A 26,459-nucleotide genomic window follows, 5' to 3' on the forward strand; every position below is an offset into this window, starting at 1 on the left:
CCCAAAAGACAGGAGGGACATGGAGGCACAACTCTCTCTCGTAGGGTGGAAGAGGTCACTCTGGGCCCATAGACAAGGACTTTGAGGGCAACAAGGAACAGATGCTTGGGACTGGAGAGCACTTGCCTCATACAAGATTGACCCGAGCTCAATCCCCAGCATCCCATAAGGTTCCTGAACACTGCCAGGAGTAACCACTGAGCCCTGCCAGGTGTGGGCCAAAAGAGAAAAATGAAAAAAAGTTTCTCCCCAGTAACCTCATAAGCAGATTGAACCCGAGGCTGTATTTCTAGGCATTCCAAACAGACTCAGAAAGAAATGGAACAGCTGGAGGATAACACATCTAGGAAGGTGTTTGCTTTGTGTGCAGCCAACCTGGTTTCAACCCCTAGCATCCCATATACTCCCTGGGCCTGTCTGGAGTAATTTCTGAGTGCAGAGCCAGGAGTAACCAACCCCTGAGCATTGTTGGGTGTGGCCCCAAAACAAAACACCATAAAATAATAAGAAAAATTTAAGAAATGGAAAAGGTGGGGCCGGAGAAATAGCCTGGAGGTAAGGCGTCTGCCTTACATTAAGAAGGATGGTGGTTCGAATACCAGCATCCCATATGGTCCCAAGGGCCTGCCAGGGACGATTTCTGAACGTAGAGCCAGGAGTAACCCCTGACCGCTGCTGGGTGTGACCCAAAAACATAAAAATAAAAAGAAAAGAATGGAAAAGGTGAATTGGCCTCGTACAGGCATCAGATCTGTAACTCAAAACTCTGTGCACTCCCAGCTCTCAATTCCTGCAAGGAGAGCAGCTGTGAGGGGCTGAAATTTTTTGGAGGGCCCCTTCCTTGCAGCTGGACCAGACTGACGGGGACCAAGCTCAGGGCCCCCTATTGTGGGGTACTTGCTTTCCACTTAGCCACGTCTGGGCACACAGTCTGCTTCTCTGACGATGACTGATACCTCCTAGCCTCCGTTCCAAGCTTGAATCGGGGTGCAGACACCCAAGCTGGGAAGAAAGAGAGGAGGTTAAGGCTCTGCCCGTGAATAGCAGTCTTGGGTCCCTAAAGCTTCTCATCCCTATTGTGGGGCCCTCTACACCCCAACCAGCATCGAAGAACATGGGTTGATTTTTCCAAATCGCCCCTAGGTACACCCTGGCTTCAGCAGAGTTCACAGAAAGCCCAGGCCAGTTCCCACTCAGGCTTTCCCCTTTGGGACCCCCTAGGTGTCCCCAAACCCACTTGCCTTTAGGTTCCACGTGCCCAGCCCTACCCACCCCTGAGCCTGTGCAGGCCACATGCACTTCTCTCTCATCCTGGTCTCCTGGTGTGGGGGCTGTCTCTAGCGCAGGCAGAACCCGAATTCCCAGGTAGTCAGAACAATATTGGCATCCAGAGCTCGGGGCAGGAAGAAACTCAGTGCTGAGGGGCAGAAGGCAAAACCTGTCAGCCTGGGCCGGGGGTGGTGGTGGGGGTGGTAGCCTGCACGATGGACCCGCAGGAACCCCTTTTCTTTCTGGGCCGGCTATCTCCATGCTCCCTCTCCAAGTGGGGGTCGCGCCCTCCTGTCCACAACATCACGTTCCACGGTGCCAGCTGGGGACACACTCCACCTCCCCTGGGTACAGTGATCAAGTGGCCTCAGATGCAGTGGGGTCCCACGTCACACCCTGCGGGTGCACCCTGAACCCCTTGGCTCTCAGCTCAGCATGGCCGGAGGTCTCCTGGGTGCTGCCACGCACGTGCGGGCCCGACTGGGCCTACAGAGAGTCGCGCCCGGCCCTTCCTCTTTCGGGGGCCCAAGATAGGAAGGAACGTTGAGTGGGGGGAGAACTGGGCCCGCCCCACGGGAACCGACAGCCGGGCCATTGACCAAGTCCTGCGCCTGGACTGCCCAGTTGCGCGACCGCCCACCCAGCCCAAGCGGCTTTTGCAGGACCCGAGGCTGCGCATCCCGGAGGGACTCGGACGACTCTAGGCCCCGCCCTGTGGGCGTGTCTAAATGAAGACACGCCCTCTCTGCCGGACCGCTGCGCTCAGGCGAGACTGAGGTCCTGCCTCGAGGGGCGTGGTCACACTAAGCCACGCCCCGAGGGCCCTGCCCGCGTCCGCGTTTGCGCCTGCGCGCCCGCCGCCGCCGCCGCCGCGCATCCTCGGCCCGCGCCCCGCGCTCGTCGCCCGCCCCGCGCCCCGCGCCCCGCTCGCGCCCCTCGGCGTCCCGGCCCGCACGCTGCCCTCGCGGCGGGGCGCGTGGCCATGAGGCTGCGGGGCCGCGGCCCCTCCTCTGCCCCCGCCTCCGGCGCGGGGGCCGGCGGCGTGCGGCGGCTGGCGCCCCCGGGGCGGAACCCCTTCGTGCACGAGCTGCGCCTCGGCGCCCGGCAGAAGGCCCAGGTGGGTGCCCCGGCCTCGGGAGGGGCTGCCCGCGCGCTCCGGCGCCGCCCAGCCCCCGCGCGGGCCCCGCCGCGCCCCGAGACCCCGCGCGCCCCCGCGGCGCCCGCCCTCGCGGCAGCCCGGCCCTCGGCCGAGCCCCCGGCCCGCCCGGGAAGCGTGCCCCGGGTGCCCCGAGCGCCTGGCGCGGGAGCCCCGGGGCTGGGGTCGGCCTGCGGGCCGCGTGGAGCCCGGGCGCAAGGGGCGGGTCTTCCGCCGGGCGCGGGCTCTGGGCAGGGAGGGTCGGCCCTTGCGTCCCTGTCCCCGCCCGCCGCTGTCGCTTCTCGACCCCTGGGGGTTCGTTCCATTGCGTGCCTGGGTCGTGGCGGCTTCTGGCCGGGCTGGGAGCATCCTGCCGGGATGTGTGTGAGTGCGTGGACTCCCCGGTGCTGTGCCAGCAGGTGGGGTGCGGTGCCCAGCGCGTCCAACTTCAGGGGTGCAGATGCGTCGGTGCGCACTCACCCGTGAGGAACCCGAGCGTGAGAAAGTTCCCCAAGTCACCCAGAAGTTGTGGGGGGTCACGGCGGGGTCCTCCAGCGCTTAGGAGGGTCATGGGTGTCGCCTCCAAGGACACACACTGCTTTGCGGCCTGCGGTCAGTGCCACCGCTGTCCTGGGGTGTTTGGCTCGCTGACTACAGGTGCCCCCCACACACACTTGTGACCCCGGCTCAGCCCCTGGGGCCATTTCTGTGTGTGCCTTTTTCCAGACTGGACAACACCAGGGGAAAGAGCAGCTCCACTTTCCCAGATAGGGACCAGTGCGGGATGTCTTGGACTGGTAGGGAGCAGGGGCACCGGTGAAGGCACCCCAAACTGTAGCTTGCGCTGTGGACCGCCTGGGAAGGGAATAGGACTCCTGAACCATCTGTTGGCACCCCACTCCCAGTCCTGGGTGGTAGCCCCCGTGGGTGTGGCCCCAGGGCCCAGTTGATACAGTGGGGGGGGGGGCCTGTGCCCACGGATTAGTGACACCATCTGGCCCTTGCTCAGAATAAGCTCGGGGCTTACCTGTGTCTGAGTCATGCCCGTGTGCCCTCTTGTTCCCCAGCAGCCATTTCTCATGAGGATCCTGGGGGTCAGACACCCATCTCCAGTTTCCCCATTTCTGGGCACGTCCCAGCGGTGGGATTGGTGAGCTGGCTTCCAGGAAGTAGGTACTGACTAAGTAATCAAGCCTCAGGGAGTCACACTACCCAGCCCTTTCCCACTGCCACCCCCCAACCCAGGTCAGGACTGTGGTCACTCCGGGCCCAGCTTGGGGGGCCTGGGCCCCTACCCAGTGATGCCCTGTCTGGACTTGTTCTGCTGCCCTGGCTGGACACACCTACCAGGATGGTATCTGGTCGCCTGCACGTAGCTGATGAGCGTCTTATCTACCCACACATCCAGCCTATACCTGGGTGTGGCGGAGAAGGATAAGGGATCACCAGGTCGGGATGTGTCCTCATCTCCCGCCACCCTGAGCTTTACTGCTTGAGTAAGTTTGGAAATGGCTTCCCCATGGCTGCCCGCCATGCCCGGACAGACCCGGGTGCACTTTGCCCCAGGCCCGCTCCTCCTGCATCCCTGCCTGACACACCAGGACAAGAAGCACACTGCGTACCCATACCCCGAGTGGAGCCAGGTTCTCTGCTGGGCTCTCTGCTGAAGGTCCTGGGCCAGGCATCCAGGCTTGGTCCTGCCCAGGTCCGACCGTGGTCCCTGAGAGGTTGGGGATGCCTGGAGGTCCCTGCTTGTCTGTGTCCACAGCGCTGCCCATGCTGCTGTCCCCTCATAGTCCCACCTCCACTAACTCCCCCTTCCTACTACAGGGACCTTCCCCCTGCCCAGCCTACCCAGAATGGAACTCCATGGGCTAGTACTGCCTAGTACTGCAGCCTCTCTCAGAAACCCATTTCCGCCTTGGATTCCAGCGTCCGCTGTCGGGTAGTCCTGGCCATAGCCCTTTGGGCCCTTGGTACTGGAATCCTGGCCTGGACCTGGTGCTGTGTCCTTTCAGGGTTCCAGGCTTTGAAGAACAGCCAGCTCCCCAGTGGGGCAGCATGTCTCCCTCTGGCCCGGACCTGCAGATAAGGACTGCATGGGGCAGGGAGTGAGGTACCTGCCTCTGGGCCCCCAGGTGGTTGCAGTTGCCACTTCTGCCAGCCCTGTTGTGTGACAAGGCCACAGCAGGACTGCAGCATGCAGTGCTGGCTCTAACCACCCCACCCCCCAGGCTTCCTGCCTTGCAGACTCAGTGATCGCACCTGGGACCTCCTGGAGCACTGCTTGTCATGGGTGCGGGGATAGCTGGGTGGTTTCCAGGTGACCCTACAAACTACCTCTCTTGGGGTCACCACCCACTCCCCTCGCTGCAGGTGGGGATTCCCTTTTGGACCTGGAGTTGCCAGTCCTACCATGCACCTAATCACAGCCCTCTGGAGGCTGCTGGTTCAGCCTCCTGTACTTCTCAGCACCCACTCTGACAGGTGCTAGCCCTAGGCACTGCCCCACCCCCCAACCTGACCACCAAGAGGTAGGAATGGAATCTCCTGTATGCAGCTGCCTAGCTTTGCGCTCGTTGCTTCCCCTCCTTTCCAGTTATGCACCCCTAGGTGGCTTGTAAGAGGGGTGCAGGCCACCGGCCCTTCTCAGAGCCCTGCGCCTTGGGGTGCATGGACCTTGATCTTTGGATGTGTGATGCATTGGCGTCAAGCCACGGTGGACCTGGGCGGTCAGGACAGCAGACACCAGCAGGGCCAGCACATTCCTCTTGTCTTCCTGATCCCTCCAGTGCCGGAAAGGGACTGGAAATGTGAGATTTGGGGGCTCGTGACTATGAGCTCTTGGGCCACCTTGGGGCGTAGGGCTTGGCCCGCATCTGATTCCAGGAGCTTGCAGTCACCTGAGTCACTGCTGCGACTTGCGCCTCTTTGCGCCACACTGTGTTGCTGCTGCCATGTACGCATGCGTGTAGGGTGTTTGCGTCTGTAACAACGTGCGCATGCGTGTGCCGTGTATTGCTGCCGCCATATGCGCTTGTGTGTACTGTTTGCATCTGTGACAATGTGCGCGTGAGCGCACCGTGTGTTGGTACTGCTATATGCGCATGCGTGCATCGTGTGCGCCTCTGCTGAGATGTGCACATTTGCACTGTGTGTACCAAGTATGTCTTTTATGCGCTGTGTGTGCGTGTGCATACACCTTGGGCGTGCATCATGTATACTTTTCATATGTATGCACTATGCGTGCTGCATGTGCTATGTACATGTGTGTGAATGAAACATGTGCCATATGTGTACTGTGGTGTGAGTAACGTGCGCTGTGCGCATGAATGTACTGTGTGCATGTGTCACTTATGCGGTGGCACATATGGATGCTGCAGCTTTCAGGCGTGTCATCTCCGGCCAGGTTGTGGTTCCAGGATGTCCTAGCAGCGAGCATCCAGGTGTGAGGCCAGTGTGCCGGGATAGGGGTGGGACTTAGGGCTAGGGGGACCCAGAAAGGGAAGGTCGGTCCCCAGAGACCAGCTGTAGCAGGGCTGCAGTGCAGGCTCGGAATATAAGTTCAGCTATTGCTCAAGGCCTCTCATTTCCCTCCCAGCATTGGAGCCCCCCTGTGGGAATTGTGCGGTGCCTGCCCTCATCCGGGGAAGTTTGCTAAGTCTGTACTCGATGGGACAGGTGGCTGTGTCTGCCACAGCATCATGTTCTGAGTCTGTCTTGAGAAAGATGCGGCAGTGGTGGCCCAGCATGCTGGGAGAGTGTTGGGTGCTGGGTTGCCCTGAACAGGGGTCTCAAACTCAATTTTCCTGGGGGCCGCAGGAGGCAAAGTCGAGGTGATCCTTGAGTGCCAAGCCAGTAGTAAGCCTTGAACATTGGGGGGTATGACCCAAGCAACTAAAACAAAACAAAAAAAGATTCCTCTAGGGCAGGGCCACAAAATGTTGTACGGAGGGCCGTGGCCCTCGAGTTTGAGACCCCTGCAAGGGGAACTGAACTGCCCCGGGGAGGATGGTGCCTACATGGCTACTCCTCCAAACCTTGTCTTGTGGTCATGGGGAGCTCTGGGAACCCTCTGGCCTTCCCTGCACAGTGTCACATTCGTGGCCTGAGCAGATGAAACTGCAGGGATTAGACTGTGGGTTTGTGCACCGATGGGCATGCCTGCAGGACCACAATTCTGTCTCCCAGACCTGGAGACATGTCCTCCCACCTCCCCACGGCTGGCTCTGCCTGGTGAAGCCTGGTGTCCCCTAGGAGCAGCTGTTTGCCACTGTCTTAAGCACAGTGCCCTGCGGCCACAGCCCCACCCACTGCTCCCTGAGGTCTCAGGTCACCAGGTCACCGCAGCCAGCCTGCCCCTGGTGGCATCCCTGGGTAGCCTCGGAGCTGCTGTCACCAGCAACTACAGGCTGGCAGCTCTCAGGGACAGGCTGGGCTGTGTGGGCTCTTTGCAGCCTACACTGACCCTAAAGCTGACCCCTCCCCAGGTATAAGGGAGCGAGACTCTGACGTGAGACTTCAAGGACCTCTATATTGCTGGGGTTGGGAGACCCGGTTTGGTCTGGGGTCCACATATGGGTAAGGTTACTACCAGGCTGAAATGGTTATCGAGTCACCGTAGGTGTAGCCGAGTGCCACTGGTGGCTCCCAGGGGAATAACCTGGTGATAACTCTGAGACCTCCTTCACAGCTGGATTCTGTGCCATGCTTGGGACAAGTGGTCAGGCCCGAGGCTGTTTTGTGGGGTGTAGTGAAGTTACCCCTCTATCTCTGCCTTCTTGGGGGTCAGGCCCATCCAGCCAGGAGGCATTTGCCAAACCTCTGCCACCTTCCCTACACTGCATGCTTGTGGGTCTGGCCAGCACCTACCTTTGTCATCTCACAGTCTGGGCAAGAGACTGCCCCTTCCTGAGGTTACCTTTGCTGAAACACTGACTCTCCACTCCCTGAGACTGCCCTGACTCCTACACTGCAGGGAAGCAGGGCGAGACCCCCTGGGTGTGGAGTGGAGGTTCTGGGATTAGTGTCTACTATCTGCATCTCCCTGTGTCTGTATATCTGTGCGTGTCTGTGTGACTTTTGTGTCTGTACATTTGTGTTCGGGTCTGTATGACCATGTGACTGCACATGACTGTCTCTATGTTGTATTTGTATCACTGTGTCTGTGTATTTGATCATTTGTCTGTCTCTATGACTATGTCATGTCTGTGCATCTGTGTGTCCACAGATGTATGGTGTGGTCTGTGACCATATTGTCTGTATACCTGTTCACACCTGTATGTATATCTGTATCTCTGTGCACCTGATCACATCTGTGTCCTTACATCTGTGCTGGGAGATACAGAGAGGGCTTTATTTAGATTCTGAATTGGGGGGGGGGGGTTAGGGCCACACCCAGCAATGCTTAGGGCTTACTCTTGGCTCTGCCTTCAGAAATTACTCCTCAGAAATTACTGGAGAGATAGCACAGCAGTAGGGCATATTCAGGATGGATGGTGGTTCAAATCCCAGCATCCCATATGGTCTCCCGAGCCTGCCAAGATTAACCCGTGAGTGCCACTGAGTGTGACCCCAAAAACCAAAAAAAGAAAAAGAAAAAGAAAGAAAAGAAATTACTCCTGGTGGAGGTGGGGAGATCATACAGAGTGTTGGGTGGGGATTAAACCCGTGTCAGCTGCATGCAAGACCACTGCCCCACTCCCATCTGTCTTGTTGCTCTGCCCCACCTCCCTTCTGACCTGTCATCTTATTCCTGTCCTCAGCACTTCTCAACTCTACTGGTCTCACCAACTTGTCCTTGCCCCAAGTCACAGCACTGTGGCTGAGGGTGAGGTGACCATCAAGCCCCCCTATAGAACTTGGTCATCCTGCCCACACAGGCGCCCACACAGGCACCTGCCCATGGATGGGCTGCCACCAAGTGACTCAGGCCACATGGGTCTGGGATCAGTCAGCTCCATCTCCCTCACAGGTCACGGGGACCTAGTGCGTCAGCCTTCCCTGTTGCTCCCTGCCCGGGCACTGCCCACCTGTGACTCCCCAGGACACTCTGGGGTCGGGGCCTCTGGGACAGGTGGGACTGGGGCAGAAGCTGGGCTGGTGACACCTGTGGAGATGACAGGGCATAGTGTATGGAAAGTTCTGGAAGCAGCTGGAGCAGGGCCTTCCATGTCCTCCCCTGGGGAGTTAGGGCCTCCTCAGGGCTGAGCTGTGGAAACACGGGCTGCACCCTGAAGACAGCTCTGTCCCCCAACACAATTCTGCATCCCCAAAATATTAAGTGCTTTGTGAGACTGCCCAGGGCCGTGGTAACTGGATCCCCTGGCCCTGCCAGGTGGCCTGTCAGGCTCTGATGACTAGTTTCCCCATCATTGTCTTGCATGGGTCCTGCTGTCAGGAAGGTGAGAGGCTGTTTCCACGGGGACCCTCAGTCCCTCAGCCCCAAGGCTGTATGGGGAGGCGCTGTCACCCCAGGAGATCCCGCATGCTTCATTATTTGTAGTAGATACCGTCTTGGTAACAGGGCAGGGCGGGATGGTATGCTGCTGGTGATCCTGCAGCCCAGAGCAGCTGTCTCTGTGCCCTGCTTGCCAGGCTTGGGGCCTGCAATTGCTCCCAGAAACTGCATCTGCCCTGAGCCTGCTGAGAAAGGACAGGCCAGGGCTATGAGAGAGAGTGCGGCCCAGCCACCCACCAAGGCAGGAAGCTGCTGTGGCCTCCCTCTGTGCCTCCAGTCTGCCATGGCCCTGGGAAGCAGGGCCCCATCCCTCCGCATCCACAAGGCCCTGCTCTGTGCTGCAAGAAGAGGGGACAGAATTCGGCTTGGGCTGGGATGACCTGGGATGGCCCATAGGGGTCATGGGGGATGGTGAGTGTGAGGGGGAAAATTTGGAGGCTCCTACCTTTTAGACAGGGTGGTGGTGGTAGAGGTGAGGAAGGGCTGGCCCCACACTCAGCTCAGCTCAGCCTTCCCCAACTTCCTCCCAAGGTGGCTGGCCACATCCCCTATCCCCACCCCAGGCCTGCCCATGACCTCCCAGAGCCTCTCTGTGGGAGGAAGTGGGTCCCACCACAAGCCCTACAGAAGACCAGGTGCAGGGGCTAACCCAAGAGTGTAAGACCTGGGGTGCATGTGGAACCCAACATCAGTCACGCTTGGTGAGGTTGGACTGTCAGGGCCGTGAGCAGAGCAAGCCCCACATAGGAGAAACCTCCACTTCATCCTGTCTCAACCGGACCGGGCAGCAGAGGATCTCCAGCAGCCTGGCGTCTGGGGGAATGGGCATTGCACGAGCGGCGGTCAGACCTGCAACCATGGGCAACTTGGGCCTGGTGTGGCCCCTTCTGGGGTGCCTTACTGTGAGCCAGAGCAAGCACTACTCAAGGCCATGCTGCTGCCCTGTGCCCTCCACACTGGGACCCCTGGCCTCACACCTGAGTTCCGCCATTGTTTGGCGCCCTGTGTGGGTCAGAAGTTTCGTGACCTTCAAGTGTGCCAGCTGTGTCAGGCCACGAAAAGTGGCGGATACTAAAAGAAGGGTGGGGGCGGGGAGATAGCACAGCGTTTGCCTTGCAAGCAGCCGACCCAGGACCAACGATGATTCGAATACCAGCATCACATACGGTCCCCCGTGCCTGCCAGGAGTAACCCCTGAGCGCTGCAGGGTGTGGCCCAAAAACCAAAAAGAAAAAGAAAAAAAGAAAAGAGGTGGATACTGAGAGGAGGCGGAGCCACAGTGGAGGAACTGAAACTGGGAAGGGGTGTGGCCAGGGAGAGGCCAGAGTAGAGGTGTGGAGACTGGGAGGGGGCGGGGACAATTGTGGGAAGGGTGTGGCCAAGGAGAGGGCGGGGCCAGGGTAGGGACAAGAACTGGGAAGGGGTGTGGCCACGGAAGGGCGTGTAATGGGAAGGGGTGTGGCCAGGAATGAGGATCAAAACTAGGGGTGTGGCCTAGGACGGAGGGAGGATGGATGGAGACTGAGGACGTGGCCAGGGTGGGGAAAGAACTGGAAGGAGTGTGGTCATGGGGGGCGGGCACTGAAAAGGATAGCAGACAAAGGGGCGTATTTATGGTTGTAGGCATGGCCAGAGGGCCTGAGAAAGGCTGGTGTGTTTCCCCAGGCCTGCATCCTAACTAGCCCCTCCCCTGCACCTGCAACCTCTGCAACAGCCCCCATCTGTCCCCTTTCCGACACCCCCTCCTAGTGTTGCAGCCTCCAGACTGCAAGGTCTGCCCTCCCTGGAGCCCCTGCTGCCTTGGAGCTGCTGGGGACTCTGTTCTGTGCTCCTGTTCTCTGCACCAAGGGCAGTGTGGCCTGGGGTGGGCTGGCAGGGAATGCACGCAGGACCATCCTCAATCACATCTCCCAGCTCGTGGCCAGCCCACGCTTGTCCCCGCTGGCTGGTGACGGGCCCCCTGTTTCCCCAGCTGCTCCTGATGTCGCTGACGCTCTTCCCTGTGCGTCTGCTGCTGGCTGTCCTCATGATGCTACTGGCCTGGCCGCTCGCCCTGCTTGCCTCACTGGGACCCGAGGACCAGGAACCCCCCACGAACCCAGCCCTGTGGCGGAAGTAAGTGCTGGCAGCTCTGCGGGCGCCCCCACTGGGCTGTGGGCACCATGGCCCTGCCCCCTGGGGGAACCCTTACCCATCTCCTGCTGTGTTGCACCTGCCTGATACCCTACGCTGCTTTTTGATGGGGCGTAGGAAGTGCAGGCAAAGGGACACGGCTCCTCAATGAAGAACCTCGGCTAGCTGCCAGACACTTGCATGGGTGCCAGGGCAGGGCCTAATACTCAGTTGTCCTCTGTCCTGTGCCCGCAAACCAGCACCATGAGGGCCATTAGCAGGGATGAGGTGCAGGGTTTCTGTGGATGGCAGCTCAGGACATACACTCCCCCCTTCAACACAGTCCCCTTGTGGAGTCTTCTCTGCATGGGGGTCTTCTCTGCTGGGGCTCACGTTATTTGAGGCCCCTTTTGTCCCTAGAAGTGTCCCCCTGGCTTGTGTTCTGGTGTTTCTTTTTGTGGGTTCATCCTCCACTAGGGGCAGCTTTTGTGTGTGAGGCATGTGGGTGCCCACCGGACACCCATTGCCAGCAAGCCCCTCCACTAAGGTGTCTCAGGAAGTGCACAGTGGAGCTGTGAGGGACCCTGAGCTTAGTCCCTCTGCACAGCGAGGGGCTCCACTCCCAGTGCTCAGGCATCCCTGCGTATGCTTGTGCCTGCACACGCATGTTTTTGTTTCATCACTGTGTGTGCACATACCTGTGTGTCATCTCTGCATGTTCCTGTGTTTGTTGTCTGTATCCATATCCTGTGTGTTTGTTTCGGGTCTGTGTGTGTGTACACATTATCTTTATCACATGAGCGTGTCTGTCTAGTGCCTGCGTTCCTCGCCTGTAATCTGTAATTCGCCGCCAACTTGGCCTTGGTTTTTCCAGAGTTCCGGCACCTTCCATTTGGTCTATGACCAGAGGAACTGTCCATCCCCAGTCTGGCTCCAGGCCCCTCCCTCCCTTCCCTGTGGCTGTCCTTGTTCCTCTGCATTTGTCTCTGCTCTTGGCCCTGGTGGCTCTTTCCTGGCTGGTGTCGGTGTTTCTCTCCTCATTGTCATGCCCCAAATCCTGGCTGGAGAAATGGCACAGTGGACGGACACTGCCTTTGTAACGGTCTTACTAACCCAGGGATTGACCCCAGTTCAGGGCCAGGCGTGATCCTGGGGCACAGAACCTGGCTCAGGACTTGAGGTTCAGTGTGTGAACCTTAGTTCTCACATCTGTGCTCCCTTCTCTGATGCAGGTACTGGGCCTGCATTCCTGATGGTTAGGGAGGGATGCTGTCCCAGGTGGCCACCGGCTTGGTGTCGCCACCCCCCCCCACTGCCCGTGTCCCTGCAGGGTCGTGGACGTCCTGCTCAAGGCCCTCATGCGCACCATGTGGTTTGCTGGCGGCTTCCACCACGTGTCTGTGAAGGGGCGCCGGGCACCCCCCACCGAGGCAGCCATCCTCACTCTGGCCCCGCACTCTTCCTACTTCGATGCCATTCCCGTCACCATGACCATGTCGTCCATCGTCATGAAGGCTGAGAGCAGGGACATCCCCATCTGGGGAAGTGAGTGTCTGGATGGTCAGGTGGGTGGGCGGCAAAGTATTATCTCGGGCTGGACCCTGTCCTAGAGGACCCCCCCAGTATAGGACACCCTCCCCACACAACCTGGGCTCAACCCCACCCCGGAGCGTGTGTATTCTCCTTTGATTCCATCAGCCCAGCTCTGATGAGTACCCAGCCCTGTCTTGGGGTGTTTGCTGTGACCTTGAGCCTCCTTGCCCTGGACATGGCTGCTCCTCCCCTCATTACTGACCCTCACAGAGTGGGTGTGCAATTCAGCCACCTTCCAGGCACAGGGGTATCCCAGCATCGTGTCCCTGACTTATGAGTCACCCCTACCCCGCCCCGAGTGTCCCACCCCACTCCTACTGCCACCCCTGGCCCACCTACCCTCTCCCACAAAGTTGAGCTTTCCTGGGCCCGGAGAGATAGCACAGCGGCGTTTGCCTTGCAAGCAGCCGATCCAGGACCAAAGGTGGTTGGTTCGAATCCCAGTGTCCCATATGGTCCCCTGTGCCTGCCAGGAGCTATTTCTGAGCAGACAGCCAGGAGTAACCCCTGAGCACCGCCGGGTGTGGCCCAAAAACAAAAACAAAAAAACAAACAAAAAAAAAAGTTGAGCTTTCCTAAGTTGTTGGAGGACAGCAATCTCCTTTCTCCTTTGGTCCCAGGTGCTGGTCCCCCAGTGACTCGGGCTCACTCACCACTCCTCACCCACTGCTCTCTCCCTCTCTTCCTCACAGCCCTGATCAAGTACATCCGGCCTGTGTTTGTGTCGCGCTCAGACCAGGACTCGAGGAGGAAGACGGTGGAGGAGATAAAGAGACGGGCTCAGTCCAAGGGGAAGTGGCCACAGGTGAGCCCAACTTGGAATCGAGGGCAGAGCTGGTGGGTGTCCCCAGGGTCCCCGAACTGGCACTTAAAATTTGGGGCTTAGGGGCCGGAGAGATAGCATGGAGGTAAGGCGTTTGCCTTTCATGCAGAAGGACAGTGGTTCAAACCCCGGCATCCCATATGGTCCCCTGAGCCTGCCAGGGACGATTTTTGAGCATAGAGCCAGGAGTAAGCCCTGAGCGCTGCCAGGTGTGACCCAAAAACAAAAAAAAAGAAAAATAAATTTGGGGCTTGGGGGGGCTTAGCGGGAGTGCAAGTCGTAAGGCATTTGCCTTGCAAGCGCTAACCTAGGACGGACCACAGTTTGATCCCCCAGCATCCCATATGGTCCCCCAAGCCAGGAGCGATTTCTGAGCACATAACCAGAAGTAACCCCTGAGCGTCACCGGATGTGGCCCAAAAACCTAAAATAAATAAATAAATAAATAAATAAATAAATAAATAAATAAATAAATAAATAAATAAAATGAAATAAATAAAATTTGGGGCTTGGCTTAAGAGGACATGGGACACCATGGATGAGTTCCATGTGAACACAGAGTGTGGAGCCCGGCCAGACTGTGTCCCACTGCAAAGAAACCTCCCAGGCTCCTACTTAGGGCCAGGTTTTGCCCTCCCCGGCCTGTGTCTGCCTCCACTGGGGTGATGGCATCTCCTGCAACTGATTCTGTGAGTGTTCAAGGCTCCCCCTGCTCTCAGACCCTCTTATTCCAATTCTTTCTGCTGACATCCCCACCCGTACGTGTCCACTCAGCACACTCAGGTCTGGTCACCCTGGTGGATGCTGGTTGGGAACAGGCCTCTGCTCGAACTGCACTTCCCGCAGCGGCCAGTAGGGGACGGAACACGCAGCTCCGTGCTCAGACACTCAGCACTGACCCCCTATTTTTTATCTGCTTCCAGATAATGATCTTTCCAGAAGGAACTTGCACCAACAGAACGTGCCTGATTACCTTCAAGCCTGGTATGTAAATGTCTCATAAGACTCATCTTTCCTCCCCGAGAAAGGAAAATATTAAGGTGGTATTTGCGAGCAGGCTGCGTGTGTTAATAATAGCCGCAGCCCGAAGCAAAGCCCCAGAGTAAACGGCTGTGTTTGCCCAGGATGAATCTGTGCCGCCTCATACCGCCTAGCCTGGCGGTCTCCCTGCCTTTACGGGTCTGGGTCTGGGTTTGGGGTGCACTGTTGGTGCTGAGGGCCCCAGGCTAAAGGGCAGCAACCATGTGAGGACTTCGGACCCTGGGACATGGCCCCATTGCTTGGTAGTTGGACCCATCATGCGGGAGGTGGCTGGGTAGGACCATGGAGGGTCATTACAGGGCATATGGTCATGGGATGAGTGGGGGCTCTTGGAGGCTACTGGTGGGGCATAAGGAAGATGAGGAGAACTGTATGTTGCTGACTTGTTGCAAAGCAGGCAGTGCCTAGTGTGAAGGTGGAGTGCAGGATCTCCCTAGCCCTGGGTCCCTCAGTACTGCCAGGTCCCCTCCAACCCTGAGTCTTCATATCTCTGCCAGCCTAGGGAGGTGAACCCTTGCTCCACCCCACCAGTCCCCACCATGTAGTATAGTTGGAGGTCGAGAGTCACCTCACGGCTCAGCAGGACGTCTTCCTCTGCACATCAGGGTTTGTGGGGGAACCCTGGGGAGAGCCCCCACATTCACAGAAGGGTTGGAGGCCTAGAAACTGCCTCAGGCAGAGAGAGCTGTTCCCGGGCATGCTTGGCCCCATGTCCCCCACGGCCTGTGGTCCTGCCCATCTCTGCGTTCCCACTCCTGTTGTGCCCAACGAGGTCTCAGGCCGCCTTGTGTGGCCTGTTCTCAGAGGCCCCAGGTACAGCCCAGAGTGACGGGGCTCCTCTGTGCAGGCGCCTTCATCCCTGGAGTCCCTGTCCAGCCCGTGGTGCTGCGGTACCCCAACAAGCTGGTAAGTCCTGCGTGTCCCACTGTCCTGCTCCCTGAGACCCAGGTTTCTCCCAGAATTTCCCAGAGTCCCCAGGTCCTGGGGTGACCCTGCTCATTCTGGCACTTCCCCAGCGCCTTTAGCGCATCCTTAACTGGGCCCGTTCTAGAAGTCTCGAGAGCGGGTGCTGGCCGCGCATGAAGTTCTGTGAGGCCCAGGTGTGCTGAGGAGAGGTGTATTCATGTGGGTAGGGCTGCTGCTGGCTCTCTTTACTGACCCACTCAGGCACCTGTGCTGGAGGTTCTAGAACGTTCTTTGTAATCGAAGCGGCCCCTGGTTAAGCCGGGAGGGCCCCTTGGAAGGGAGGCAGTAAGGGGCGTGAGGGTTTGGCTGGTCACAGTTCCCTCTTGCCTACAGGACACAATCACATGGACGTGGCAGGGACCTGGCGCGTAAGTCATCCATGTGCTGCCCACATGTTCGCCCGTTTCACCCACATGAGCCCAAGCACTTGGAGGCTTGTCACCGTGTACCCCGGAGAGCAGTAGCGGGTCTTGAGTCCAAGATGACACAGCTTGTCTGAGCCCAGAAAACAAAGTGGGAGTGTTGTGTCCTTCACAGATGTAGGAGCAAGACAGTGTAGGCAGGGGTGCGGGCAGAGGGAGTCAGTTACTGTAGGCCAGTGTGGATCCAGACAGTTGCCCTAGCTGGTCACTCCCTCAGGCTGTCTTGGCCAGGCCGAAGCTCTGGGAGGTGGGCAGGGCTACCAGGCAATGTCCTGTTGTTGCTACCGTCCATGGCAGTGTCCTGACCTCGCTCTGTCCTAGGCTGGAGATCCTATGGCTCACGCTCTGCCAACTGCACAGCCGCGTGGAGATCGAGGTGGGTATGTGGGTGGGTGCCCAGGTGTTGGGGTTCCTCTTCCATGTGTCACTCAGTTTAGGGCCAGTGGAAGTACCTGCTGCCTGCCCTGTCCATGTCTGTGGTGCAGCTGGGCACGAGGGGCCTTCCTATCCCCATGGGGGAGTGTGGGTTGTTCCTGTGTCATTCCAGAGCTGGGGGAGGCTGTGCTGGTGACCCCGGTTTCTCCACAGTTCCTACCTGTGTACCACCCCTCGGAGGAGGAGCGTAACGACCCTGCCCTCTACGCCAGCAATGTCCGGCACCTAATGGCCGAGTAAGTGAGCCCAGCCCCACCCCACCCCTGCCATGCAGGGGTGCAGGCAGCCAGGGTGGGAGTTGATGCTCATGGTGGGAGGCTCGAAGCTGTTGCCACTGGCAACTGCAGTGACTGCATTGGAAAGTGCAAGGGTGCAGGGGGTCTGTGCAGTGCACTGTGGGTCTCTGTGGGCCTGTGTCTGTGCAAGGGTTCAGTGAGGTTTGGGCACTGAGCTGGGACCCCTTCCCTGAATGTCTACGGGGCTCTGTTCCTGCATCTCTCTTCTGGTGGCCCCACCCAAGCACAGAATGCCCTGGGGTGATCCACATGTGTCCGGAAATTGAGGGTGACTGTGGTGTCCTGCAGGGCCCTGGGTGTCCCTGTCACCGACTATACCTTCGAGGACTGCCAGCTAGCCCTGGCTGAGGGGCAGCTCCGCCTTCCTGAAGACACCTGCCTTCTGGAATTCGCCAGGCTGGTGAGAAGCCTGGGGTGAGTGTGTGGGTCTGCTTCCGCCTGCCAGTGTGGTCAGGGCTGCATTCGGCAGTGGGTGGAGCTGGGGTATGATGTGGTCAGAGCCAAGGGAGTGTGGGTGGAGCCAGAAATTATGGGTGGGGCTGTTGTATGATGTGGGTGGAGCATGGGGCTGTGGGTGGGGTTGTGACCTGGGCAGGGCTTGAGCCAGATGTGTGTGTGGGGCTGGGGACTATGAGGGGAGATGGGACCAGATGTGGATGAGCTGGGGCTTGGGTTGTGGCTGGGCCTAGGCCAGATGTGAGTGTGGCTAGGGAGAGCTATGGGCCAGCTGAGATGCCACATTGGTTCTGGGCTCAAGACCTGGGCCCTGGAGGACTGTCTTGGCCCAGATATATCTTTTTTTTTTTTTTTTTTTTTTTGGTTTTTGGGCCACACCCGGTAATGCTCAGGGGTTACTCCTGGCTATGCGCTCAGAAGTTGCTCCTGGCTTGGGGGACCATATGGGACACCGGGGGATCGAACCGCGGTCCGTCCAAGGCTACCGCAAGCAAGGCAGGCGCACCTTACCTTTAGCGCCACCGCCCGGCCCCCCAGATATATCTTCTATTCAGCCTTGCCCACTATTCTGGGCATCTGAGTCACCTCTGTAGATCGCTATTGTTGTTTTTAATTTTTAAGCAGATTTTCCTCTTTGCTTAGGCTAAAACCAGAAAAGCTGGAGAAGGAGCTGGATACATACTCAGACAGTGCCAAGAAGAGGGGAGCAGTGAAGATGAGACTCCCAGAATTTGCAGCCTTCCTAGGGGTGCCTGAATCCCAGGCTTTGCAAGACCTGTTCAGCTTGTTTGATGAGGTGAGTGCAGAGCGGAGGTCGCCATAATTGCCCGTGGGACCCCCACAATGGCAGATGCTGTTTGTGTGCCTCAAACACTGTACCCTCCCAACAACCACACACTTTCAGGGCTGCATGCATGTTTCCCCAATGGCCTAGGACACATACCTGTGATAGCATTCGTGTTTTCATGATCTCATGTTTCTGATAGCATTTAAGAATGCCTGTGGGGGCCGGAGGGATAGCATGGAGGTAAGGCGTTTGCCTTTCATGCAGAAGGTCATTGGTTCGAATCCCGGCGTCCCATATGGTCCCCCATGCCTGCCAGGAGCAATTTCTGAGCATGGAGCCAGGAGTGGCCCCTGAGTACTGCCAGGTGTGACCCAAAAACCACAAAAAAAAAAAAAAAATAAGAATGCCTGTGAATCAAGCTGCCACCTGCCATGTGATGGCCACGTGTGGCAGCCGTGTTTCTCTGTGACTGTGGGGCGCATTTCTTGTGTTGGCAGGGCATGTCCGTGTGCTGTGGTTCTTTTGGGGTGTGTCCCATGGGAGGTGGGAGTGTCCTATGGTTGGGTATGTCTTGGGGTATGAATATGGGTAGGCGCAGTGGGTGCAGTGTGCACATGGGAGAAGGGCATGTCTTGGGCTGGGTGTACCTATAGGTGTACCTATAGGATGGTGGGCGTGTTCTGGATGGGGCGTGTTTATGGGTGGTGGGTGTGTCCACAGGGTGAGCATGAGTTGGGTGGGACGTGCCCCAAGCTTGGGCTGTCCTGTGATAGACCTGCCCTTAGGTGAGCGTTTCCCATAGGTGTGTCACTGCTCCACATGGGTTCTGCTCGGCTGATCTGTACCAGTGAACCTATCCTCCCCCTGCCCAGATGCCAGGAGCAGCCCCTGGCTCTGTGCCTATGTGCCAAGGGAGGTGATCGCCACTAGCACAGCTGTGGTTGCTTCTCTGCTCAGGCACTCAGGAGCACAACAGCTTCAGGGTCAGACTGAGCACTGGAGAGTAGTAGAGTGGGCGGGAAGCTTACATCACAGTCTGCACTGTCCTGCTGTGATGTGTAGGATGTCACGGGCACCTTTTGCATCAGCCCTTTCTTGCCTTCCCCTTGAGTTGCTGTTGAGCTGACATGGGCCAGGGGTGCAGGCCCCTACACACATTTGTAGGGTGACTCCAAGGTGCACTGCCCTGCCCTGTGGCTCCTCCTTGCTCTCCACATGTGCTGCCCACAGACCTGGGTCTCAGCCTTTGCCCACAACATCTGTGCCACTTCGGGGCTGAACAGCGCTTGGCGAGGGTACTGAGGTTGCGGCCAAGGCTGACTCCCAAGCATCCATCCCAGGGCGACAACGGCGAGATGGATCCCCGCGAGTATGTGGTGGCCTTGTCTGTCGTGTGCCGGCCAGCCCGGACCCTGGACACTGTCCACCTGGCGTTCAAGGTAAGTGCTGGCTCCAGGTGCCTCCTGCACACACACTCGGGGAGGGGGACACCCCAAATCCTCAGCCAGCTCTGCGGGTCACAGGGCAGGGCCGCCACAGGATGCCACCCCACACCAGGCTGTGGACATCACTGCCCAAGAGAGGGACCACTCCCTACATCACACAAGCCAGACTCTAAGAGCCAGACACAGTGTCGGGACTTAAATCCAACGGGCGCTCCACTTTACTGGGAGTGGTACATAGGGCCAAAAGAGGGTGGACGCTCAGGGGCCAAGTTGTGGGGCCAGAGGGGGCCAGCGTTGCCTTGGCCACCTGCTGACCTGACCAGCACGGCCCTGCCTGCAGATGTTCGGGCACCCAGAGGACGGCAGCATGGATGAGGATACTCTGGCCCGAGTCCTCAGGACGGTCCTGGGTGTGGCCGAGCTGCCCGTGAGCGGCCTCTTCCAGGCCATCGACCACGAGCGGAAGGGCTGCATCACATTCTGTGAGTGTCCCCCAAAGGCTCTACCCCAGCCGGGCTGGCGTGGGGGGCCTGTGTCTCCAGGGGTGTAGCCAGTGGCCCTGAGTTCCAAGTGCAAGGGCTGAGGGGCCCGGGCACAGGAGCTGAGAGGCTTGGGGTGCAAGGTCGGGTCTCAGTCAGCCTTACCTGTAGCCCCCGCAGAGGGAGACCTCAGGACCCACAGGACTGAGACCCAAGAACCACCCGTAGTCCCCTGGAGAAGGCTGGTGGATGACACCCTCAAACGTATACCCCTCTGACCCTCTCTCTCCCCTTCCTCTCTCCTCTCTCCTTCACTTCGTCTCTTTCACCCCTGTTTCTCTCCCTCCTATCTCTCTCCTGTCTGTCTCTCCTTCACCCTTGTCTTTCCCTCTCTCCTCGATTTTCTCTCTTGATCACCTTTCTCTCCCTCTCTGTCACCCCTGTCTCCCTCTCCCCCCTTCTCTCCTATTTCTCTTCTCTCATGTCTGTCTCTGTCTCTCCTTCACCCTTGTCTTTCCCTCTCTCACCTCTCGATTTTCTCTCCGTCACCTGTCTCTCCCTTTCTCTCCTATCTCTGTTCTCTTGTCTCTCTCCTCTTCTGTCTGTATCTCCTTTACCTGTCTCTCTCCCTCTCCTAATTTTTCTCTTTCACCCCATCTCCCTCTCTCTTCTTCACCTGTCTCTCTCCCTCCCTCCCTCTCTCCTATCTCTCTCCTTTCCTATCTCTCTCTCCTTCATCCCTTTCTCTCTTCTCCTGTCTCTCTCCTTCACATGTCTCTCTCCCATCTCTCTCCTCTCCTATCCTTCATCCCTGTCTCTCTTCTCCTGTCTCTCTCCTTCACCCGTCTCTCTCCCTCTCTCCTCATTTTTCTCCTTCGCCCCTATCTCCCCTCTCCTTCACCTGTCTCTCTCTCCCTCCCTCTCTCCTATCTCTCTCCTTTCCTATCTCTCTCTCCTTCATCCCTGTCTCTCTTCTCCTGTCTCTCTCCACCTGTCTCTCTCCCTCTCTCCCTTTCTCTCCTGTCTCTCTTCTCTCTTGTATCTCTCCTCTCCTTTCTCTTTTTCCTTCACTCCTGTCTCCCTCTCCTCTCCTTCACCCGTCTCTCTCCCAGCCCCCCACACAGCCCCCCCATCCTTCATGTCCGCCAGTCGCAGACGGTGTTTGCTCAGTGCTGACTCGGGAAAGGTCAGCGCTCGGGCTTGTATGTGGGTCTCACGCTCGCTCCCAAATGTCAGGGAGCGTCTCTGTGTACTGCACTGCTGTGGACATGATCTAGCAGAGTGTATGTGTCTGGACGTGTTTGTAGCCTTGACATGCACTGTATACATGTGTTCATGTGCTTTTGCCGGGTGCTAAGCTGTCTCTCTGAAGGGGTGCAGTGGCCTAGCACTTGGCACCCTCCTCCCACTTCAGTGGCCAGGCACTGAACAATGGGTATCCCCCTTAGCAGGGAGGTCCCTCACGGTGCCCCCCAAGAGCTAGACCCAGTGACAGCCCCTTCCTCTAATCTCCCAGCCCAGCTATACTTATAAGCTGTAGAAAAAGCCAAATCTTGGGTCAGGATGCTAGCACAGAGGGTCACCCATTGACCCTGGATTGATCCCCGGCTTCCCATATGGTCCCCCGAGCTTGTCAGGAGTGATCTCTGAATGCAGAGCCAGGAGTAACCCCTGAGCGTCGCCAGGTGTGGCCCAAAAATCAGAAACGGAAAGCAAAGCAAAGTCTATTGTTGTATGGGGTCGGGGTTTCTGGGTCAGGGTTTCTGGGCCGCCCATGTCAGGCCACAACAGGTGCTTGTCTGTCTTGCAGCCGACTTCAGCAGGTTTGTGGCCGCCTGCCCCAGCCTCGCGGAGGATTACCTGTACCTGGAGCAGCAGAGCGTGGAGACCTGCGGTCCCAGCTCCGAGGCTTTCGCCCCCAACGGCTTCTGTGCCGACTTTAGCCCTGAGAGCCCAGCTGCAGGGTGGGAGCCTTCCTACAAGAAACTGAACTAGGGCAAAGCTTCTGGATTCTGCTCCCACCTGGCCGCCCTGCTTGGGGCAAAGCCAGACCAGCTGGTCACCCGGACCCCAGCAGACCTCGTGTCCTGCGGTGCCTGTTGCCGCCACCACCACCTCCACCATTCCGTGCCAATGGCGCTGGTTTTACACGTTTCTACATTTGTTGGGGGCTGGCGAGTATTTTATAAATGTCATTTAGATACTACGGGAAACATTCAGCCCTTTTTCTAAAAAAAAAAAAAAAAAAAAAAAAAAAGATGAGACAGAGAAGGTTCTTTTTCAACTTCACTTTTCTGGGCTCAGAGCTCTGGGGCAGACCCTTTTGAGGTGCAGTCCCCACATCGCTCCCCACCTCCCGAGCCTCCATGAGGACCCACATGGCACCTCCGTCCCACAGAGCCCTTCTAGGTCCTCGGGAGCCAGTGGGCAGACGGACAGGCAGCACAGATTGGGGCGGCCCCCCACACCCACCCTGGCCCCCACGTTACTGTCCCTGCAGTGACAGGGTGCCCAGGACTCCATCGTAAGATGTTGAGGTTCAGTTTTTGCTGCTGTGGGGGTTCCTGGCCTTCCACGTCCAGATGAAGTTTGTAGGCAGGGCCTCAGGGTGGAAGCCCCCTCCCAGCCAAGCCCACTGCTGGGTCTAGTTCTGAGGTGAGACCCCAAGTCTGACCATGTTGTCAGGCCCCAGGGACCAGCACGCAGCCTTGGTGCTCATGGCACTTGGTCTTTTAGCAAGGAAGCACACACCTCCCCCCTTTTCTACAGAGCAGCGCCGCTCCTGGCGACCACCAGGGGATGACCAGGATGTCTGGGGGTCCTAGAGGCTGAGCATGATGGGTGCTGTGAAGCCCTTGACATCAGCCTGTGAAAGGGCCCCCTCACTGCCCCACCCCCACAGAGACTAGGGGCTCGGGCAGGACTGACAGTCCTGGGCCAATGGTTGTCTGTTGGGAGAATAAAACAGAGCTGCATTCGACTTCCGGCCACGCGTGGTCTCTGAGCGGAACAGGCACAGCATGTGCAAGCGGGGACTGGGTGCTGACCTGGAAGGAGTTGTTCAGACCCACTGACCTGGACGGTAGGGACCTCTGTGGGCTGATGAGACCATGTTGGCCAATCTCCAGAGGTGTCCAAAGGAGGGGAGAGGGTGCTTCTGGTGGAGGGCACACCCTGTGTGAGGGCACAGGAGTCCTGACTTGGGCTGGCATGGGGGAATTCCCTGAGCCCTCTGATGAAGTCTGCGTGAGTCTGTCTATAGCCGATACCACTGCAGATACCCTTAGAAGGCATAGTCTGGGGCGGGGACAGAGGGTGAAAAATAAAACATGTACCTGTGTGCACAGACAGTCCACAGGTTTGTGTAATACATAGCCCATGGGTACATGTGACTACACCCTGCACATGAATTGTGCATACATAGAATGTGTAGATGTGCGCAAGCAAACATAGCAACTGAGGGAGATGAGGTGTGTGGAGTGAGCAACCCCAACACACACACACACACACACACACACACACACACACACCAGCTCCTGCCTGCACCTCTGCTGGCAGGTTAGGGTGTCCACCAGGTGCTGAGGCCATGCCCCATGGTGGCAGTGAGAATGTCCACCAGGGGCGCTGCAGGGAAGCAGCCGGACCCCTGTATTGGCTGTGCTAGTTAGTGGGTGTCTGAGCTGGTGCAGTACAGTGTTGTGGCCAAGTCACATGATCATCTCTCCTCCATTCTCGGGGATGAACCATGTTGCCCACATCGCCACAGATAGGCCCTGCTGCCTGCAGTGCATCCAGTCAGCTTGGTGAACCACACAGTGATCGCCCAGTCCTCCCAGCCACACTGCACTCTGGGCATCTCCCTACGGCTAAGCTCCATCCCCCCATTGACCATCAGACGCCCTGAGGGATCCTGATCATCCCCCACCGCCGGCGGGCGGCTGTCTAGGTGAGGAGGATCAAGATGAGGACTGGAGCAGTAACACCATGGGAAGGGCACTTGCCTTGCACATGGCCAACCAGCGTTCCATTACTGGCGTCCCATAGGGTTGGTCCCCTGAGCCCTGCTTGAAGTAATTCTGGAGCCCAGAGCCAGGAGTAAACCCTGAGCACAGCCAGGTGTGGCCCAAAAACCCAAAGAAAGAAAATAAAGCCAGATTTCGACCTTTTTGTTTGTTGGGTTTTTCTTTGGGGGAAGGGGGTGTCACACCTGGCAGCGCTCTGGAGTTACTCCTGGCTCTGTGCTCAGAAATTGCTCCTGGCAGGCTTGGGGGACCATATGGGACGCTGGGATTTGAACCACCATCCTTCTGCATACAAGGCAGACTCCTTACCTCCATGCTATCTCTCCGGCCCCCAACCTTTCTTTTTTCTTTTTTTTTTTTCCTGCACTCAGGTTTATTTAAAAATATGGAACGCTTCATCCTTGAGCAGGGGCCATGCTAATCTTCTCTGTATCGTTCCAATTTTAGTATATGTGCTGCTGAAGCGAGCACCCCCAACCTTTCTTATAACAGCCACTGAGCTGATTAGTGGCCACAGCACTGAGTCTCCATGCAGAAGAGAGGATGCCAGGACCAGAGTGATAGGACAGCAGGCAGGGCATTTGCCTTAAGCATGATCGACCTGGGTTTCATCTCCAACATCTGATATGGCTCCCTAATCCCTGCCAGGAGTGATTCCTGAGTGCAGAACCAGGAATAGGACCCAAGAATCGCTTTGGGTGACTCAAAACCAAAGAAGATAAAAGAAAACTAGGGGCCAGAGCAATAGCACAGCAGTAGGGCATTTGTTTGCCTTGCATGAGGAAGACCCGGGATGGACCCATATGGTCCCCTGAGTCTACTAGGAGTGATTTCTGAGCACAGAGCCAGGAGTAACCCTGAGCTCTGCTGGGTATGGCCCAAAACCAAAAAGAAAAGAAAAAATCTATATGAGAGTGACCTGGCTGGGTGCATGGTAGAGCAGATGGGCAGGAGACAGGCAGGGCCAGGGCCACTCAGATGACCAAGGACCTGACACGTGCAGGACCTGAGGCCTACCTGCAAGCACTTCCCATGTGAGGACTCCAGAATCCTCAAGACTCACAGTGAGCCAGCAGCCACATGCTGAGCCCAGAGCACTGCTGGGGGTGACCAATGAGAAAGCCAGCCAGCATCTGACACCCCCACCCTACAGGCCTGTGTCGTGTGTCAATCTGAGTAGGGAGCTGGCAACCTGCCTGGTCAAGAGTCTCCAGGGGAACCCTTGGGCCTCCTGATCCCCTCACAAATACAGGGCCACAGTCCTGTAGCGGCCCCAGGACAGAGCACAGACAAGCTCTCAGGCTGGGTCCACTCCTTCCAGACACCCAACACCTCACCAGAACAGTGGAAGCTCCTATGGAGGGAAAAGAAGCAAGATGGGTGTCCCCAGAGGAGAGCAGGGTAAATGGGGCATTTTTATTTCTAGCTCAGCAGAAGTGAGAAGAGAAGCAGCCAAGGAGGATAGATGAGGCCTGGATCCTGAATAAACTCGGGCCAGCTTCACAGGACACCGTGCTGTGTGGGTCTCCATGCCCCAGACCTCAGGGACATAGTGCCTGGTGAACCTGCAAGTACAGGGCTGCAAGCTGGACTCGCTCCTGATCGATGGAGCGGGAGGGAATAGAGGGTAATTACAGGGAAAATGTGAGCGACCGCTTTCACCAAATTGCCTTAATTGCGATGCAAACACGCCGAGCGCCTGTCACAGACAGTCTTGCTGGGGAGGTGGCTCAGGGACCCTCGAATCGCTCCAGTATAAGCTCTTTCTGCACACAGCCCGCTGGCCCTGCACATGGCAGCTGCTCTTTGCAGCCAGAACCGCCAGTGAGCAGTGGGCATCCAGAAAAGTCTGCGTGGGCATCCCTTCTGACATCTGCGGGAAGAAATGACCAGAGATCAACTGCCCAGGCCACCAGAGCTTAGCAGCACACCCCAAGGACAGTGGGGTCCAACCAGACCCCTACCTGCCATGCCAAAGGAAAATCTAGAACACTCCAGGGCTCCCCAAGGGTAGCGAGTAGGATCCTGAGCCAGTTTGCAGGAGCTGGGGTACACAGGCACCTGTGGCTGCATAACCTGCTCGCTGCCGAAGCTCTGTGGCCGCGAGGCCCAGATCAGGTGAAGGGGGAGTCGGGCCCAGCTGTCCTGGCTGAGGTGAGAGGGCCAGCCATGGAGGACAGTGCTGGGTAGCAGCATGAGATGCTGCAGAGACGCAGGGAGGGGGAGGGGAAGAGGAAGGAGGGAGGGGCCAGGGCGGGAGGAAGGAGGGGAGAGGGGAGGTGGGAGGAGAGATGGAGTAGAGGTGGGAGGGGGAAGGGGCTGGGAGGAGGGAGGGGTTCTAGCTGGGATTCCTGGAGCCAGAACATCTCTGGGACAGGTCAGGACAGTAGTGGGACCCTCAAGGTTCTGCAGTCTCCACTACCTGTTGTAACAAGAGAGCCTAGGATAAACTTGGAGCACGCTCCAATAGCTGCAGGGCCAGAGTCCCCCTCCCCTCACACAGGGGCCTTATCACCCTCACCTCACCCATTACTTCATCTGCTTCATCTCGGTGTCCGAATCCGCAGGGGAGAGGACCGTTACCCATCCTGAGGCAGTGGAAATGTGCAGTCAGGATGGAAGAGGGCACTACCTGCAGGCCTGAGAAGTTGGACCCAGAAGAAGGACCCAGAGTGTGGCAGCACCCACCATGTGACCTCGGCAGAGATGCTGTCTCTG

General features: G+C 57.9%; 1 protein-coding gene and 1 pseudogene across 1 annotated transcript; one reads left to right on the plus strand and one right to left on the minus strand.

Annotated features, from left to right (window-relative positions):
* The first annotated feature begins 2,251 nt into the window (after positions 1–2,251).
* Positions 2,252–22,699, plus strand: LPCAT1 (lysophosphatidylcholine acyltransferase 1). Its single transcript, XM_049767931.1, has 14 exons — positions 2,252–2,386; positions 10,837–10,979; positions 12,307–12,521; positions 13,262–13,374; positions 14,316–14,376; positions 15,281–15,339; positions 15,733–15,767; positions 16,143–16,197; positions 16,410–16,492; positions 16,841–16,966; positions 17,651–17,804; positions 19,136–19,234; positions 19,581–19,722; positions 21,530–22,699. The coding sequence occupies exons 1-14, from the start codon at positions 2,252–2,254 to the stop codon at positions 21,712–21,714; spliced, it is 1,605 nt and encodes a 534-aa protein (XP_049623888.1). The 3' UTR covers positions 21,715–22,699.
* Positions 22,700–24,120: 1,421 nt separating this feature from the next.
* On the minus strand, positions 24,121–24,212 carry LOC126002225 (uncharacterized; annotated as a pseudogene).
* Positions 24,213–26,459: the final 2,247 nt, after the last annotated feature.

The sequence above is a fragment of the Suncus etruscus genome, chromosome 2 (genome assembly GCF_024139225.1).
Source record: "Suncus etruscus isolate mSunEtr1 chromosome 2, mSunEtr1.pri.cur, whole genome shotgun sequence".
NCBI classification, from domain to species: Eukaryota; Metazoa; Chordata; class Mammalia; order Eulipotyphla; family Soricidae; genus Suncus; species Suncus etruscus.